The 18,387-nt window shown below is 49.8% G+C and overlaps 1 protein-coding gene across 3 annotated transcripts in view; it reads left to right on the forward strand.

The window, feature by feature from the left end:
- XYLB (xylulokinase) overlaps window positions 1-13,560 on the forward strand; it is a 33,943-nt gene extending 20,383 nt beyond the window's left edge. For 2 of the 3 annotated variants that reach the window (XM_084902756.1, XM_084902757.1), the window contains 6 exons: window positions 596-669; window positions 1,492-1,588; window positions 3,646-3,704; window positions 5,806-5,893; window positions 6,995-7,089; window positions 11,951-13,560. In XM_084902756.1, the coding sequence (XP_084758882.1) occupies window positions 596-669; window positions 1,492-1,588; window positions 3,646-3,704; window positions 5,806-5,893; window positions 6,995-7,089; window positions 11,951-12,028 (491 nt within the window). In that variant the 3' untranslated portion in view covers window positions 12,029-13,560. The remainder of the gene's footprint in view (window positions 1-595; window positions 670-1,491; window positions 1,589-3,645; window positions 3,705-5,805; window positions 5,894-6,994; window positions 7,090-11,950) is intronic. The other variant, XR_014796679.1, reaches the window with a different exon arrangement.
- The last annotated feature ends 4,827 nt before the right edge of the window (window positions 13,561-18,387 follow it).

Raw genomic sequence — 18,387 nt, forward strand, 5'->3', positions numbered from 1 at the left:
GAAACATGGACCAGCTGCCTCCTGCACACCTCCTACTGGGGATGTGCCTGCAACCAAGGTACATGCTCTTGACCGGAATCGAACCCGGGACCTTTCAGTCCACAGGCCGACCAACGCTCTATCCGCTGAGCCAAACCGGTTTCGGCAAGACCCTGTGTTCTGGGGGAGGCTGGGCTGGAGGCTGCCCCAGAGCGCCAGGTGGCAGCCTCAGAGGTGGCAGCCTCAATGCCCACTCTCTTCCCTGTGCACAGCTTTCTGCTGCGGACACAAGGTCCTGTAGGAAAGGTGCCCGGCGTCTGGAACAGGCCTCTGAGGGGGAGGGGACGTGGGCAGGTATTTCAGGGCTGGGGGGGCAGCTGCCGGTGAGCGTGGGGAGAGCTGTCTACGGAAGCTGGCCGAGGCCTGTCCGGGGCCCGCTGTCCTGCCGGAGGGCACGGGCCTGAGAGTATCCGTACATCCCATCCCGTGGGGAGTGGGGCCCGGGGACGGGGGGGGGGGGGGGGGGGGGTCATTGCACCCGCCCTTTTCTAAGCCTTGAGTGACCCACCTTTGGTTTTTGGTCGCTAACCGCTCATCTCCCCCTGGTCTGTTTCAGGCTTTTATTTTGACGTCAAGGAGATCACCCCTGAAGTGATCGGGCGCCACAGGTTCAGCCCGGAAAACCTTGAGGTACGTGCTAGGTGTGTTGGCGCTGCGTCGGCTCCGTTTCTGAGTGTTACATTTAACAGTTGCCTATGACGTTAGGCTACTTGTAGGGGCCTCATTCACTCGCTCATCTATGGATAAAACAAACATTTTTGAGCCTCTGGCCAGGTAGCTCAGTTGGTTAAAGAGTCATCCCGATATGCCAAGGTCCGGGTTTGATCCCTGGTCAGGGCACATATAAGAATCAACCAATGGCCCTAACTGGTTTGGTTCAGTGGATACAGTGTCGGCCTTCTGACTGAAAGATCCCAGGTTCGATTCCGGTCAAGGGCATGTACCTTGGTTGCGGGCACATTCCCAGTAGGAGGTGTGCAAGAGGCATCTGATCGATGTTTCTCTCTCATCGATGTTTCTAACTCACTATCCCTCTCCCTTTTTCTCTGTAAAAAATCAATAAAATATGTTTTAAAAAAAATCAACCAATAAATGCATGGATAACTGGGACAACAAATTGAAGTCTCTCCCTCTCTCCTTCCCTCCCTACCTCCTTTCCTTTCTCCCTCCCTCCCTCCCTTCTCTCCTATTCCCCTCCCGCCCTCTTGTTTTCCCCTCCTCTTCCTCCTTCTCTCTCTAAAATCAATTACAAATTTATTTATTTTTTTTGATGTGCCAGGGTGCATGCTTGATGTGGGGAGTCAGCAGCTATGCCTGAGCTCCATTGCAGGCCTGAGTCCTGCATTCTGAGTCCGGGTCATTGTTTAACATGCTAACACACACACACACATACACACACAGGAGTGAACAGTGGGAGCTCCTCACTCCGGGCTCGCTGTCTCCTGGACACAGGTCCCAGTGTTTCCCAAGGATGTGGAGATCCGAGCACTGATCGAAGGACAGTTCATGGCCAAGAGGATTCACGCCGAGGGCCTGGGCTACCGCGTCCGTAAGTGAGCTGTGGCGGGCTGTGTTCTGGGGCGGGAGCCAGGGTCCCGCTCGCACTGGGGGTTTGAGACCCTTTTCGGCCATCAGACGTGGCCTGGCGGGGCCTGTCTGTTAAGGCTCCATTGCAAGGGCCTCAGGCAGGAGAGAAACACATACGGCAGGACTCCGTGGACACTGTGTTCAAAAGCAGACACAGCTGTCCGCCGTGGTTGGCAGGGTGCTCCAGCTGTCAGGAGGGGCAGCTGTCAGGAGGGGGTGTGCAGGGAGAGGCAGCGAGGGCAGAGGAGTCCTCCTGGGCTCGGGAGGGTCATGTGATCATGCCCCATTCCCAGCCTCTAAAGCGTTTCCTGTGCAAAACAGCATAACGTTACTTATCCTCTTAGCGAGCCTGAAAGCCTGCTCTGCCGGCTCTGCTGGATTCCTCTCGAACAGGATCAAACAAATGAACGGGCTCGCTCCCCCCACACACCCCTACACCGCCCCCCTCCCCCTCACTCCCTCCACTGCACTAAGAGGCGCCATCTTCCAGCTGCCGTGTGGATGGACCCTCTTGGGTTCCTTCTTGATCAGCCCTAATCTTGTTATAATAGTGTTTAAGGAGGACAAAGAGGCGCTTGATGTAGGGCTGATGGTCATGATAATTATAGCTCCCAACACTTATTAAGCACCTACTGTGTGCGCAGCCTGGTTCAAAGCACTCATTCCCTGTTAACAGCAGCGCTCTGCTCTGAGGTAGGTGCTGGTATTACCCCCACTTCCCAAAGCAGGAAGCGTGTGAAGTCGCTTGCTTAACACGTTGAGGCTGGCAGAGCTTCCAAACCAAGCTTCTGGCTCCAGGTTCTTGGTTCTTTTTATTTTCTTATTTTTATTAATTTCAGAGAGGAAGGGAGAGGGAGAGAGAGAGAGAGAGATAGAAACACCACTGATGAAAAAGAGTCATTGATAGCTGCCTCCTGCATGTCCCTTACTGGGGATTGAGCCCATGACCTACGCATGTGCCTTTGACTGGAATCAAACCTGGGACCCTTCAGTCCGCAGGCCGATGCCCTATCCACTGAGCCAAACCAGCCAGGGCCAGACTCTGAGTTCTTAACTACTGGCTACAGATGCTTTCTCTAAAGAACCATCGCCCTCTTGATGTTTAGACACCATCAGACGTGCACCCATCTGCGCTGGGCCGACACCATGGTCCCTTTCAGCTTATATTTCTGTGTGTATTTCATTTTGTTTAGGTTGGTCTGTAAAAGCAATAAAACCTTATCTTAGCAGGTTTGGAAAGTAAAGAAAACTACCCAGAATCCCCTCTTCCCGCCCCTGGTACCACCTGGAAGTTCTTCCAGTCTCCTTTATGGATTTATTTCTGCCTTCTAAAGTCCTACTTCCTTTGTGCATACAATCCCTACAGTTTATCAAAAGCCTTCTTCTGGTGCTTTCTCTGAAGTCAGGCATAGAGGCTATTTTTGTTTGTTTTTAAAATATTTTTATTGATTTCAGAGAGGGAGGGAGGGAAGGAAGGAGAAGAGAGAGAGAGAGAGAGAGAGAGAGAGAGAGAGAGAGAGAGAGAGAGAGAGAAAGAGAGAGAGAGAAAGAGAGAGAGAGAGAGGAAACACCAATGATGAGAGAGAATCCTTCCATCAGCATGAGCCCTGACCAGGAGTCAAACTATTCATGATTCATGGGTCAGTGCTCAATCACTGAGCCACACCGGCCTGGCAGCACACCAGTATTAAAGAGAATGCTTCTAAATGTTTCTGTTAAGAATGATGTGTGTTGTACATCTTGGATATATGGCCTTCATCCATTTAATTAAGATCCCTTCTTTCCTGTTTTGTTGAGAGATTTTGTTTTTTAACAATTAAAAGAAAAAGGAGATGTTCAGAGGTGGGTGGGACAGCAGCCTCACAAGCCGATTATGTGACAAGCCTGCAGGGACAGAACCAGCTGAGGGTCTCTCCCTGCATCCTCTGTGGCGAGCAAGAAGCAGTGGGCCGACCCGAGCCCCTTTGAGGCTGAAGGACCCTGTGGAACCGCCAGTCATTTTCTTCTTTTTCCTTGCAGTGCCCAAGACCAAGATTTTGGCCACTGGAGGGGCCTCTCACAACAGAGACATACTACAAGTAAGTGTGGAAAGGATCTCTCCCACATCTGTGAATTCTTTTTAAAAATGTATTTTATTGATTTTTTTACAGAGAGGAAAGGAAAGGGAGAGAGAGTTAGAAACATCGATGAGATGAGAGAGAAACATCGATTCAGCTGCCTCCTGCGCACTCCCTACTGGGTATGTGCCTGCAACCAGGGTACATGTACTTGACCGGAATTGAACCTGGGACCCTTGAGTCTGCAAGCTGATGCTGCATCCATTGAGCCAAACTAGTTAGGGCTGTTAATTCTTTTTAAAAAATTGCTTTTTTTTGTTTGTTTGTTTTGTTTAAATTTCAGAGAAGGGGAGAGAGAGAGAGAGAGAGAAACATTAATGATGAGAGAGAATCATTGATTAGCTGCCTCTTCCATGCCCCCTACTGGGGCCTGCAACCCAGGTATGTGCCCTGACTGGGAACCGAACCATGAGCTCCTGGTTCGTAGGTTGATGCTCAACCATCAAGCCACACCGGCCGGGCCCATGTCTGTTCCTTCTAAGAGCCAGACACTCAGCAGGAGGACTGCCTGTTCCCACTCCTTCCCTCCCAGGAAGCCATATCTGCTGCCTTGCAGCGCGCACTGCGCCCTGAGCAGGTTGTCTTAGACTCAGGCAACCCGCTGCCCTGGGTAAATCCACTCTGATACCAGCCCTGGCCTCCGTGGTCACACGGAAAGTGCCTGTCCCACACGTCAAACCTGACATCGCACGCCAGTGTTCTTGCCTTCCTAAAAGTGTCTGCCTTCCAGTTTAAAGATCTCTGATTTCTCAGCCATTGCTCTTGTAATACAGTTGCCAGACTTGGTCAATCTTTCTGATCCTCCATTATGCTAGAAATATGTGACCAAAATTGGAATTAACCTGCAGATGTCTCACCATCAGGCTGTTGTATCTTGGGGCTGAGTATTTTGGGATGTAGCCTCAGGCTGCCTTAGCTGATTGAATGACTGCAAGGACTCTTGACTTGTAATGTACCTGCCTTAGGTAAGATTCTCTAGAAGCAGAGTCTGAAATGGGCATTTTCTAATGAAGTGATGTATTGAGAGAGTTCTCCTGGGAGAGAGAGGCGGTGGGGGATGCAGGCAGGGCAGGAGAAGGGCAAGCAGGGATGTGCTTCTGGCTGGCACCGGATTCAGCTCCGTCCCATGGGGAGATATGGAACATAAACTCTACCACAGCCTTGTTTTCAACTCTACCAACTGGCCATCCTGGGAGAGGTGAAAATAACCTTCTGTGAGAGGGAGGGACAGCTGTGGGCCATCAGTAGCCAATATTCATGGCATCTGGAGAGAGGTGCATAGTGGTCCAGTCAGGGGATAATTATGGGGCATTAGTGGCATCTACTATACTATCTCTGGTCAATTAAGACCCTCAAGTCTTGTCCTAGCCAGTTTAGCTCAGTGGATTAAGCGTGAGCCCATGGACTGAAGGGTCCTGGGGTCGATTCCAGTCAAGGGCACATATATCAGTTGCAAGCTCGATCCCCGGCCCTGTACAGGGTTCTTGTGGCAGGCAACCAATCAATGTGTCTCTCTCACATCGATGTTTCTCTCTCTGTCACTCCTCACTCCTTTCCACTCTCTGTATAAGTCAATGGGAAAATCTTTGGTGAGGATTAACAACAAAAAAAGACCCCCAAGTCTCTTCCATGTGAGCTCCTCTCAGCACATGTCCTCCATTCTACATGTATGCGATTTATTTGGAACACGTTATACTTATTCCTATAAAACATGCCCTTGTTGTTTGGGTTTGGGCTTGTGAATAATAGTCTGATACCCAGCTGTCTCCATCTTGACCATTTGCTAAGCATCCTTCCTAAATCTCCCTCCTTGTCTTGGATGCCGTGGTTAACAGTGCAGGGACAACCTGAAGAGCTGTGATCCTCCACTCGAGACTTCCTGCAGGGCACCCAGACCCTTTTATCACGGGCACATGGCCAAGTACACTTCCTTTAAGGTGGAAGAGGTGTCCTGGGAGGCATCAGAAGACAGATGAGGGAAGAGCTTAAAAAATGTGTGCCAGGCTTCCCGTGTTACCCCTCTGGAGCAACCCGCCACAGTCAGAACCTCTGTCCTCTCCAGGTGCTTGCGGACGTGTTTGGTGCCCCGGTCTATGTCATAGACACCGCCAACTCAGCCTGCGTGGGCTCCGCTTACCGAGCTTTCCATGGTAGGTGGATGGATGGGGGAGAGCGGGTGGGCACTCACTGGGCTGAGAAGGGTGGAAAGGGAAGACTGGGGTGTCCCCAGTCTTTCTGGACGTTGGAGTGTTGTCGGCTGTACCTTCATTTTTTCTCCCTCCCAGAAGGCAAGAACCAACCCCAATTTTCAACCCCTTTATCCTCCACGTAAAGTGGGGAGAGAGCGGCAGGTCCTGAGTGAGGCCTGGTCGGAATCAGGCTCCGCACAGGCTCGGTGGGAATGGACGTAGGCACACTGAGGGCACGGGTGCCAGGGAGTGGACAGCTGGTGGGCAGGAGAGGTGGATGAAGTCCAGAGTCTTTTCAGCAAGAGCGGGGCGATGAGTCAACCGTGAAAGCTTAGGAGCCAAGCACTTCAGGACCTTGGACAGTGCCACGGGCGTCTGTGCTCTCCTGGAGGCCGCACTGAAATCCCTGGTAGGAAAGGAATCTCCCCACTTAGGAGCAGTTGTGGCAGGAGCAGTGGGTGCCCACAAGAGTGAGTGATGGAGGGAGGAGTAATGTGAGGGAGAGGAGGCAGGCGGCCCTCCCCTCTGTCAAATGCCAGAGCTCAGCCGAGGACTGACAGGTGCTGGCAGTGAGCAAGACAAGCCAGGCCCTGCTGAGGAGGCCTGCACTTGAGATTTTTCTTTTTCTTTTTTAAAAAAAAATATATTTTATTGATTTTCCACAGAGAGGAAGGGAGAGGGATAGAGAGCCAGAAACGTCGATGAGAGAGAAACATCGACCAGCTGCCTCCTGCACACCCCCCACTGGGGATGTGCTCGCAACCAAGGTACATGCCCTTGACCGGAATCGAACCTGGGACCCTTCAGTCCGCAGACCGATGCTCTATCCACTGAGCCAAACCGGTTTTGGCGAGATTTTTCTTTTTTCTCTCTCTTTGTGAATGGTTTTATCGAGGCATAAGACTTAAGAATTACCCAGTTGTAAGTATACAGTTCAGTGATTTCTAATGAATTTACTGAGTTGTGCAACCATCACCCTAAAGCCCAGAGATAAAATGCTATTTCCGGTTAATGCCCTGATTTGCAGCATACACTGACGTGAAATGAGCTTTCCTTTTGTAGGCCTTGCAGCTGGGACCGGCGTGCCCTTCTCCGAGGTCGTGAAGTTAGCCCCAAGTCCCCGATTAGCTGCTACCCCGAGCCCCGGAGCTTCTCAGGTGAGACACCATCCGAGTTTGCTTATAGCATTTGCACTGTGACAACCAACCGGGTTCTCCCCTTCCCCCTCCAAAGGTAAGTTTTTCTTTGTCGCCTACATTAAAATTGATGTGCTCAATGAAAGGGGAAATGCTACTTTTTAAAATATAAATATATATATTTTATTGATATTTTACAGAGAAGAAGGGAGAGGGATAGAGAGAAACATCGATGAGAGAGAAACATCGATGAGAGAGAAACATCCATTAGCTGCCTCCTGCACACTCCCTTCTGGGGTTGTGCCCGCAACCAAGGTACGTGCCCTTGACTAGAATCGAACCTGGGACCCTTCAGTCCTCAGGCCAATGCTCTATCCACTGAGTCCAACTGATTAGGGCTTTTTTTTTAAATTGTCAAGGAAGTGGAGGAAAAGAAGCCGGGTTGTCAGTGGAGATTCACAGATACCAGTTCCTGCTGATTTTACAGCCTCAGGGGTCAGATACATTGCTGGGCACCTCTCCATTGTTCCGTGTGCCTCAGGGCAGGCCCTTCCGATTCACCAGTTACCTGGGAAAGACTGTCGCTGAAGCACAGGGCGTGCAGGGCTTCTAGCACTCAGATCTGCAGTCTGGATCCAAGACCCGCGCAGGCCCTCAGGCCAGGAAACCCCTGTGTGCTGGCCCCCTCAGTTACAGGTTATGCTCCCGGGAAAGCAGGCTACTCTTGGGACTCTAGTCTGCGGAAGGAAAAGGAGGAGATAAGCGGCAGGGCAGGCCCACTGGGGCCCTCAGCCATCCCTGCAGGAACTTCTGAAGCTGGGCTAACCCTTTATTTTTTTTTATTTAAAAAAAATATATTTATTGATATTTTACAAAGAGGAAGAGAGAGGGATAGAGAGTTAGAAACATCGATGAGAGAGAGTCATCGATCAGCTGCCTCTTGCACACCCCCTACTGGGGATGCGCCCACAACCAAGGTATATGCCTCTGACTGGAATCGAACCCGGGACCTTTCAGTCCGCAAGCCGACACTCTATCCACTGAGCCAAACCAGTTTCGGCTGGGATAACCCTTTAGAGTTGTACCCAGTTGGGATGCGGGGCCAAGCCTCTATACCCCATGTCAGCCGGTCATTGCATGCAGGCTGCAGGCCATCCCAGGACGGGGTAAGGCAGCCCTCCATAGCTGAAGCCATCCCCAAAGGGGGCTGTCAGCTGAGGCTGGAGAGTAAGCTCTCCGTTCCTACAGGGCAGTCTGGGTGGTCTGCCACAGGATCCGACCCACCGCTGTCCTGTTTGCAGAAGGTCCTTGCAGCCCAGGGACAGGGGCGGTGCAGGCAGAGCACTTTATTATTTAAGGCAGTCCAGTGGGCAGCATGAGCTTCATGCTTGCTTCATGTTTCCTTCATCCTGAAGTGTCCCCGGGGTGATACGGAGTGGGCCCAGGTGGGGCACGCACTGTGCACGCACTGTGTCTGTGTCACAACAGAGGGACCCTGAGCTTGGAAACCTGTAACCTTATAAAGGAGTGGCAAGCAAAGCCGCCCAACCTTTGCCCCCGAAGGAGACACTATCTTTGATGTCCCAGGCAGCAAGAAAATGTGCCCTCTGCCCCCAGAGACTGATGCGGTCCCTGTCTTCCAAGGCTGCTATGTAAACGTCCTTGAAAAGATGGTGGGGAACAAAAGCTGTGACATAGAAACACCACTGAGAATTGCTCCCAGCATCTTTTGGAAGCAGAAGCTCATACTTTCTGGGTGACAGGGCAACCCACACACATAGGTGTACCAAGATTTCATTTACTACTAGAGGCCCGGTGCACGAAATTGTGCAGGAGGGAGAAGGGCCGGTTCCTCAGCCTGGCCTGAACCCTCTCGCAATCCAGGACCCCTGGGACATTTCTCCCGCAATATGGGACCGCTGGCTCCTAACTGCTCACCTGCCTGATCGCCCCTAACCACTCTGCCTGCCTGCCTGATCGCCCCTAACAACTCTCCTGCCTGCCTGCTTGATTGCCCCTAACCACTCTGCCTGCCTGCCTGCCTGCCTGATCGCCCCTAATCACTCTGCCTGCCTGCCTGATCACCCCTGTCTTTGCCTGCCTCCCTGATTGCCCCTAACCACCTCTGCCTTGGCCCCCACTGCAGCCACTTTGTCCAGAAGGACGTCCAGAATGACATCCAGGAGGTCGTTCGGCTGTCCAGTCTAATTAGCATATTATGCTTTTATTATAATAGATTGACCTTGTGTTTAAGAGACAGCTTAGTGCAGTAGAAAGATCCTACATTGAGATAAAGGAGCTTTGAGTTCTGAACTCATTCTGCCTCTCCCTCACCATCTGACCTTCACGTGACCTTGATCAGCACTGCTCCTTTCTGAACCTCTGTTTCTTCATCTGTGAAGTGGGGACAACATCCGTCCTGCCTACTTTTAAGCTGCCGGTTGTGAGGCTGAAGGAGCAGCCTTCACTGTCGTGGCTTTCTTATATAACAGGAGGTAGGTCTGAAGGTCATTGCCAGTGTTGGTTCCGTGGTTCCGTGCCATGACCCCTGCAGTTCTCCAGATCAGCAGTGGGCAATGGGGACCTCCGAGCCACCTAGGCCGTCTAAAAATTCCTAGTCTCATTAAAAAAAAAAATGTATAAAGAAATAAATGACAACTTTTAATAACATTTTATTTAATCCAATAAGTCCAAAATATTGTCATTTCAACATGTAATCATTAAGAAGAAGTGCTAATGTGATATTTTGCTCCTTTTTTGTCTGGAGCCTTTGAAATCTGGTGTGTGCTGAGAGTACCAGCTACATCTCAAGTGTGCACAGGCCCAGATGGCTGTGGCTCCCGTATGGGCTCCTGCAGCTCTAGACGTGGCCCAGATGGTGGCAGGGAGTCTGCAGCTGCTCCAGACATCATGTCCCCCCCAGCGCATTTGCTGGGCAGAGTCTCTCCTTACACCCTTCTCAAGACGTCCTGTCTGTTCCCCTCAACTCCCCAACAGACTGCGCCTTGGTCACGTGGTCAGCCGTGGTTGTAGGAAAGGCTCTTGCAGGGTCTGGCTCTCTCATCCTCTCTAGGATACAAGGAAGCAGGTAGCTGGGGAAAGCTAAGGAAACGAGCCTGCACCTGCCTCATTACAGGTAGCAAATATCTGTGTACGGCCACTCCCCCTGGCCTGGGCATGGCCAGTCACTAATAGCTCGTGGCACTCTTTATTCTAAAGCCAAGGGTAACCTCAGAGTCCTTCTCAACACAGGCTACAAGCAGTGACGAGCCCCTGACTGTTGGCATAAGTGACCTATGTGCGGACTGCATTGTAAATTCCTGGAGAGCAGAGAGCAGGGTGACAGCCTGCTTTCTCTCTGCGCCTCCGGAGTGCTGTGCTGCAGTGGAAATTCGAAAAGTAACAGTGGGCAACAGTGGGCAATGCTTTCTCTCTGGGCTTAGCTGAATGTTGCGATTTCTGATTTCTTCCCTGGAGAGGAAATGGAGGCCTCCTCACTTCCTCTGAGTGCACAGACAGAGCGGCTCTGGCTGCACCAACAGTAGGTCCTTATTGCACAGTCAGTTACTTGACTTTGGAGCTGGTTGAGCCAAAGGAAGCAGGAACGGGACTGGCTGGAACCAGCAGGGCTTGTGAGTCCCAAGAAAACGGGCCCTTTGGTCTGAAGCGCTGCTTGTCTGTGAGATGGTGTGTGCTCGTATGGAGTGTGCCATTTTCTCAGACGGGCTTGAGGAGCCACAGGAGAAAATAACTTAAAAAAAAAAAAATGAATAAAGGGTAAGAATTAGGGGTTTATTTCTTTGTGGTCCTTTTTCCCTGGTTGGTTTTTAAGTTTGGGTTTATTATACAGCATACTGTACACATAATTATATATGTTATTATATAGCATACTGTACACATAATTATATTATTATATAGCATTCTGTACACATAATCATATATATTAGAGGGAAAGGAAGGGAGAAGGCAGGGAGGCTAAGAGACTCTTTTCTGGGTGCCTGTGTGAACTGCCCTGTGCCCACTACATGGCCTCCCATTGAAGAGAGGTGCCTGTGGCCGCTGTGCCAACAGGTGTGTTTCTCCAGTGTACCCTCTGGAGAGCCGGCGTGTGGCCTGGGCTAGTCGTATGCCTCTGAATGTTCCGTGGTGTGTCTAAGAAGACCTTTGGTGGGCCGGTCACCCTACATGCAGAACTATTTCCTTAGAGGAGCTTTGCAGAAGCAGACTCGCTGGGTCAAAGGCTACGGGCATTTTCATGCTCCTTGATACAGGCATCAGGTCGGTTCCCAAAAGCAACTTCCACCAGCTGTACAAGGAGACAGCCATGTCCCGGTCTCTTCACCAGAATTTTTTTTTTTTTTTTAATTTTGTAGATTTGATGACAAAAATCGGCTTCTTGTCATAATTTGCCTTTAAAAACATTTTGAACTCTCGGTTTGAGAAGCAGTAGCATTTCCTTTTTTTTTTTTTTTTTTTTTTTTATGGCTTGACACTTCCTTTCTTTTGCCCAGCAAGAAAATTAAGTGGCCAGAAAATGGGAGGTAAAGATTTTATTTATTTATTTATTTATTTATTTATTTATTTATTTTTTTAATATATTTTATTGGTTTTGTACAGAGAGGAAGGGAGAGATAGAGAGTTAGAAACATCGATGAGAGAGAGTCATCGATCAGCTGCCTCTTGCACACCCCCCACTGGGGATGTGCCCGTAACCAAGGTACATGCCCTTGACCGGAATCGAACTCGGGACCCTTCAGTCCCCAAGCCGACGCTCTATCCATTGAGCCAAACTGGTCCCGGCAAGATTTTAAATTTCACGTCGCAAAAAGCTGGGAGAGGCCGCTTCCCTTTTCCTTCTAAACCGCTCTTTCTGCCCACGCAGGTCTATGCTGGCCTCCTGCCACGGTATGCCCAGCTGGAGCAGAGAATCCTGTCCCAGCCCCAGGAGCTCCTGGAGTGAGTCCTGTGGACCCTGCCTGCTCAGACTCGCTGACCCACCGGGAGACGTGGCCCTGGACAGCAGGCACCCTCTTCTCTGTTCTGGGTGCCTGACACCTGGCTCCTGACGTGCTGCAGCCCTGACCGGGACCACCTGGATCTGCCTCACACACCTTCCTGAGCATAAACGGGCTCCTGTGTCCCTGTGTGCTGTGCTCAGGCAGGAGAGCATCTCTTTCGCATTTCAGGAGGCGGATAACACGGAGCCTGGCATATCCCAAAAAAAGACGGACATTTTCCTTTCCTTTTTTTTTTTTTTTTTTAAACTATATTTCTTATTGATTTCGGTAAATAAGGGAGAGGGAGAGAGAGAAACACCAACGATGAGAGAGAATCATCGATCAGCTGCTTCCTGCACACCTCCCACTAGGGAGCCCACAACTGCAACCTGGGCATATGCCCTGACCGGGAATAGAACTGTGACCTCCTGGATCATAGGTCCACGCTCAGCCTCTGAGCCACAATCAGCTGAGCTGACATTTTCCTTTTCAAAGGCAGAAATAAATCTAATCCAAGGAACTAAGTCAGCAAAATAGGGAAGAGAATTCCATCCCAGATACCATGACCCCAGCCCATCCCTTCTTCAGTCCCAACTCTCTGGCCACTTGGAAAATTGTCTCAGGTTGACCAACCAAGAAATATCCTAGCTAACTACTGCATGTTCAAGGTGAAGAGAGGGAGCGGGGGAGCTCTCTAGGCCAAAAGACCTAGTTTTTTTTACAAGAAAAGATCAAGGTTGGTATCAGACTTCTCAAAAGAGTCAGGAGCAGTGGAGCAACATTTTCGAGAAACTCAAACTAAAAATATGAACTAAGTGTTTAATACCGACTAAGCTGCCCAAGCATCGAGGATAATTTTTAAAAGGTTTTAATCATGCACAAGCTCAGGAAGTAACGCCTTAGGATTCTACTAAAAGACAAGCTTCCTCCAACCAGGAGATGACTGGTGAAACGGAAGCACAAGGACTGGCAGTGATCATTGCATATCTTTAATTTGGGATAAAAGACCAAAGTGAACGTGGGGATAAGGGTGGAAGAATAGTATCCAGTGGTATATGCTTTGACAAGGTAGAAGTAACACAATAAATAAATGGAAAAGGAGAGAGGGAGAGGACAGTACGAAGAGCTCTTGGTTGCAAAGGCAATATGGGTGAGTCACTATCATTTAAAGCTGACAAGCCAAATATCAATAGTTGAGGCTTCAATGAGGAAAAAGGGACACGGAGCATTATATAAAGGCAATAGTGTGTGGTATTAAAGGTAATCAGCCGGAACCGGTTTGGCTCAGTGGATAGAGCGTCGGCCTGCGGACTGTAAGGTCCCAGGTTCGATTCCGGTCAAGGGCATGTACCTTGGTTGTGGACACATTCCCAGTGGGGGGTGTGCAAAAGGCAGCTGATCGATGATTCTCTCTCATCGATGTTTCTATAATAACTATCCCTCTATCCCTCTTCCTCTCTGTAAAAAAATCAATAAAATAATTTTTTAAAAAAGGCATTAGGTTAGGTGGGGGTCACAGGGGAATTTGACTAAAACTTCATAGACCAGTTAATCCCTATGCTTCAGAATGTATCCCAGAACCCTGGAAAAGGAAAAAGAACTCTTCCAGATTATTTTCATGAAGCGAATATAACATCGATCTCTCTATTAAGTTGCAAATGCCCCAATTCCTCACTTCCCTCTGTAGCCATGTGTTTTGCTATGGGATCTTGTTACGCTCTCCAATGGGATTTTCACAAGCATGATGTAAGCCAGGGCTTGAAAAGCCCTTGTGCAGTTGGGATTGCCCTCACTCTGCGCTCTGCCTTTTTCACGAAAGTCCTGTGCCTACGCTAGCCCGACCAAACCCATCCTGAATCAGCCATGGGGTGACTGACTGCCCCCGACGTGTGAGTCCAGATGAGACCAGAAGAACTGCCCAGCAAGCACAATGTAAATCACCAGCCTACAGATGAACGAGCTAAATAAATATGACATTAAATCGTGGAGATTACAGTGGTTTATTACACAGCAACAGATAGCTGATATCACAATGGGTACCAACACAAAAAGGAAATATATGTGACATTGAAACTGTGCTGTGGTGAAGAGAGGAAAAATGGTGAAAAAATCCTATAGGAGGCAGGAAAAAAAAAAAAAAAAAGGTAACTGAGTACCCATGGTCACGTGGGAGATAGGAAGTTGACCTACTGGACATTTGGGCTTGAGAAAAGAAATTTCTAAGCAGAATGTTGAAAATGTCAAACAAGCCAGATTTAAAGTAGAATTTAGAGGGGATATAAAGATGCTAGAATGAAGAAAATAACTTTCTCATCTTTGCCCCTTTAAGCCAAAAGAGATGATAAGATGTGGCTTCCAGAAAAATCAAGGGCTGAAAGGTACTTTGCCCGGACCTCTGAAAGAATCAAGGCACTGTCTTAGAACCTTTCTAGCTGATTAAAGTGACTTTCAGGAATCATAAATTCTTGTCCCACACCATCCTCTTATACCCAAAGTATTAGAGGATAAGTTGAGAGAGGGGTGGGGGAGGGTAGGGAGAGAGAAGAGATCTCAACAATAATTGTGGGTATGGCTTTTGGTGCACAGAGCAAGTTCAAATCAGACACAGAAAATCACAGAACATAAAAGTGATGTCAATCTAGACAAGAAGGGACCAAGTGTAAAAAGATTTGGGCCCCCAAATGGGCAGGAAACAGGCTGAGGATGCTGCTCTAAAGGCGTATGTCCCAAAGCCCTCTTTAGCGACGCTCAGGGAGGGCAGTGCAAGGTGAAAGCTGTAGTGGGTGACGCCAAGAACCACGGGGCACAGTGGATGCCACCTTCAGTGTGGCAGATGAACTAATAGGGCCTGCATGGTCCCTGCCTTCTGGCATTCACACCCTGGTGTAATTCCCTCTTGAGTGTGAGCAGGACCTGTAACTTGCTTGCAATAAGTAGAACATGACAAAGGTGACGGCATGCCATTTCTGTAATTCTATTATATAAGACCATTGCATCCATCTTCTAGCAGACAGGAGTATTCCGCAGTGGCAGCGGAGGGGCTGTAGGCAGAAACAACCTTAATGTATCTGAAGACAGAAAACAGCAGTGTGTTCTAAATGATAATGGTGAGATGGGAGAGGGAAAAGGGTCAATTCTATAGAGCTTTGTTAGCCATCATAACGAGAAGCCATAGGAGGATTTTAAGCAAGAAGTAATGTAAGTTCCACTTTTAAAATTGGTATTATTGATTTGGGAGAGAGAAACACACACACACACACACACACACACATCAATTTGTTTATTCCACTTATCAGTGCATTTATTGATTAATTATTGTATGTACCCTGACCAGGGATCGAACCCTCAACGTTGGCATATCAGGATGACACTCTGACCAACTGAGTTACTGGCTAGGGCATGAGTTCCAATTTTAATAGATCATTTCAGTTGCTATAAGGAAGATGTCTTATAGCCAGGCAACTGAGTGGGAACAGGTGACCAGTGATCTATTTCAGTTCACAGCTGTTGCAGAGGTCCCAGCTGCCAGGTGTTGGGTGTGGATGGTATACAGTTCTATGTGGCTCGACCATGGAAGCCAACCTGCTGATGGACTGAATAGGAGAGGAATCAAGAATGATTTGCAAAGTTTTGAGAAATTAGTTGGTTATGCTGTTAAGTTAAATAGGGACAAAGTGGGAGGAGTGGGCTGATGGGGGAAATGAAGACCGCTGCTTCGGCTAGGTGAAGCTCGGGATGCCTGAGGGGCTGCCAAATGGAGATGTCAAGTAGACAGTTGGATACTTGGTATACGAATTTGGAGATCCCAGAGACATCAGGCTGGAAGACAGAGATGCGCTGTCAGCCTGCACCACCAGGAGTTCTTACTGTGATACTCTACCTGGTGTGGAATAGAAAAGAACCAGCCAATGTAATCATTGGCAAAAGGATTATAGTTGACTAGTGGCTTGGTGCACAAAATTTGTGCACATTTAAAGGGAATTAATTAGAGGAAATATTTTAATATTGCTATTTGCCCTTTATAATAGAAGTGTCAGAGATGAAAGAAAATTAGTAAAATGTATATGAAAACAACAAATTTATTAATAAATAAATAATAACAGCATCACATCCCACAGCCAGTGCTGGGTGAGGGATGCAGCCTCACGCCCCCTGGCCTTGCCACCACGTATTCAGCCTCCTGTTGATTGGTAGTTATGGCAGGAGGGCGTCACAACCGTTTGCATATTAGCCTTTTATTATATAGGATAGCTTCCGGTAGACGCAATGATTTATCTTCCTTAGAAAAGACTTTACAGCAGGTCTTTAGATAACATCATTTTGTTCAGTGTCATTTTGTTAGAATGCTGATATGAAAAAAAAAAAGTTTGATTCCCAGCAGGGGCCACGGTCTGTGTGAAGTTTGCATGTTCTCCCCATGTCTTTATGGGTTTTCTCTGAGAACTCCGGTTTCCTCCTGCACCCCAAAGATGTACACCTTAGGATGGATTGGGGTCTCCACACTGTCCCAGTCTGAGTTGGAGGTGTGTGAGTGGAATGGAAGGGTGTTTGTCCAAGGCTGGTTTCCACCATGTGCCCTGAGCTGCTGGCCACCTGTGAACCTGAACTGGAGCAAGCAGGTAGGAAAATAATCTTACTTGTTTTGGTTAATCTTTCTTAAATGTATGTATAGCTCACATTACTTCAAATTGTAATATTAGAAATGCTTTGGGGGTTTTTATTGAAAAGCTTTGGTGATGTTTTTGTGACCAGAAATATACCATAGGAACTGAGCTCTTGTGCTTATCAATTAGCCTACGGTAAAACTGGCTCCATTATGCCTTGTTTTGCTTTAAATCCCTGTTTCCAAGAACCTTTCTCTGGTGTTAAATGAGGACTTCCCGGATTCAGGATATGCAGTTGGTTCCCCGATGTCTGTCAGCATAGCCTCCCATGGGATCACCAAACCCCTAATGCTCTGCTTCCTTGCTTAACTACAGTCGCATTCAATTCTGCCTTAAAAGCTGTCATTGCAACATAGAATTTTCCAGGACTGGAAGGGACGTTTAGTGACCTAGAAATCTTTCTGGGTGGTGAGTCTAAAGTGTGGACCCACGCGGTTTGGAACCTGGAGGTGGTGGACCCTCATCCCGACTTCATTAAGGTGATATGCCTTGACATAAGATTGTGCCTGAGTAAGGTTTCGGCTGTGTAAAAACTGCAAAGCACAGGTGAGGAGGCAGTCTCACCTCTTCAGGTTCTGGAGAAGGAAACAGGATGGGAGAAGTGACATAAGGCAGGCTTCCCGGCCCCGCCTCCCTCCGGGCTGCTTTAGCCCTGCTCCTGCCCTAACAAAGGCCGTGAGGAGTCAGGAAAAGAGGGAGGACAATTTCTGTACCCAAGGGTCCTCACCCCTTCCCTGAGCTGTGCCGAGCTTTCCCGCCGAGCTCTGGTGGTGTGATGAGGAGGCGGGATCTGAGATAGGGTACCACCGGCCCAGGGAGGAACCTGGGGGAGGCGAAGAGGGCAGCGAAGCCGGTCTCCAGAGACCAGGTCTCCAGCTGCGGGACAGGAGGCACCTGTGAACAGCTCCACTGGTGTGGCCTGGAGCGCGGGAGGGGGGGGATAGGGTTAAGGGTGCGGAGGCAAGTTGCAAAGGCCCTTTTCGGTCCGCTGCTGCTCTGCGCGCGGGGCTCCGCGCCCTCCCTCACTTGCGTGGGTCCAGCCCCAGGATTCCTCAGCTGTGCCTCTGTGTGTGTGTGTGTGTGTGTGTGTGCCTGTGTGTGTGTGTGCCTGTGTGTGTGTGTGCCTGTGCCTGTGTGTGCGTGTGCCTGTGCCTGTGTGTGCGTGTGCCTGTGCCTGTGTGTGTGTGGTGGTGGTGGTGGAGGGTCCTGGGGTGCAGACGTGGGTGCCCACTCATCATTTCAAAGAAGACAGCCTTATTCTGCCGACGAGTTCGCACGACTCTCCTAGGGCTCACCGTGACTCTCCTTCTTCAGGGGGTAACCAGGCCCGGAGGGGAAGCCGGGCCAGAGGTCGGGGCTTCCCACCCATTGCGGGTCCCAGGGCGGCGTGCGCCCCGACGCCCGGGCTGCAGCGCGCGGAGCAGGAATCCCACGTGCGGCGGCCGGAGGTCCCCCGGTCCCCGGGCCGAGCGGCTCCGGGTCCAACCCCGTTCCCTCTGCATGCGCCCGCCCCGTCTCGCCTGGCGCTCGGGTGCGAGGGGCGGGGGGGTGCGGGGAGGGGTTCCTGGGCCGGAGGCGGGGCCTCTTTGTTGTTGTTTCTCGGGGCCCCGCCCCTAAGAGGGGCGCGGACCACGCGGCCCGAAGACCCCTCCCCCTCC

The sequence above is a fragment of the Pipistrellus hanaki genome (assembly GCF_964339955.1).
Source record: "Pipistrellus hanaki genome assembly, chromosome: 13".
NCBI lineage: Eukaryota > Metazoa > Chordata > Mammalia > Chiroptera > Vespertilionidae > Pipistrellus > Pipistrellus hanaki.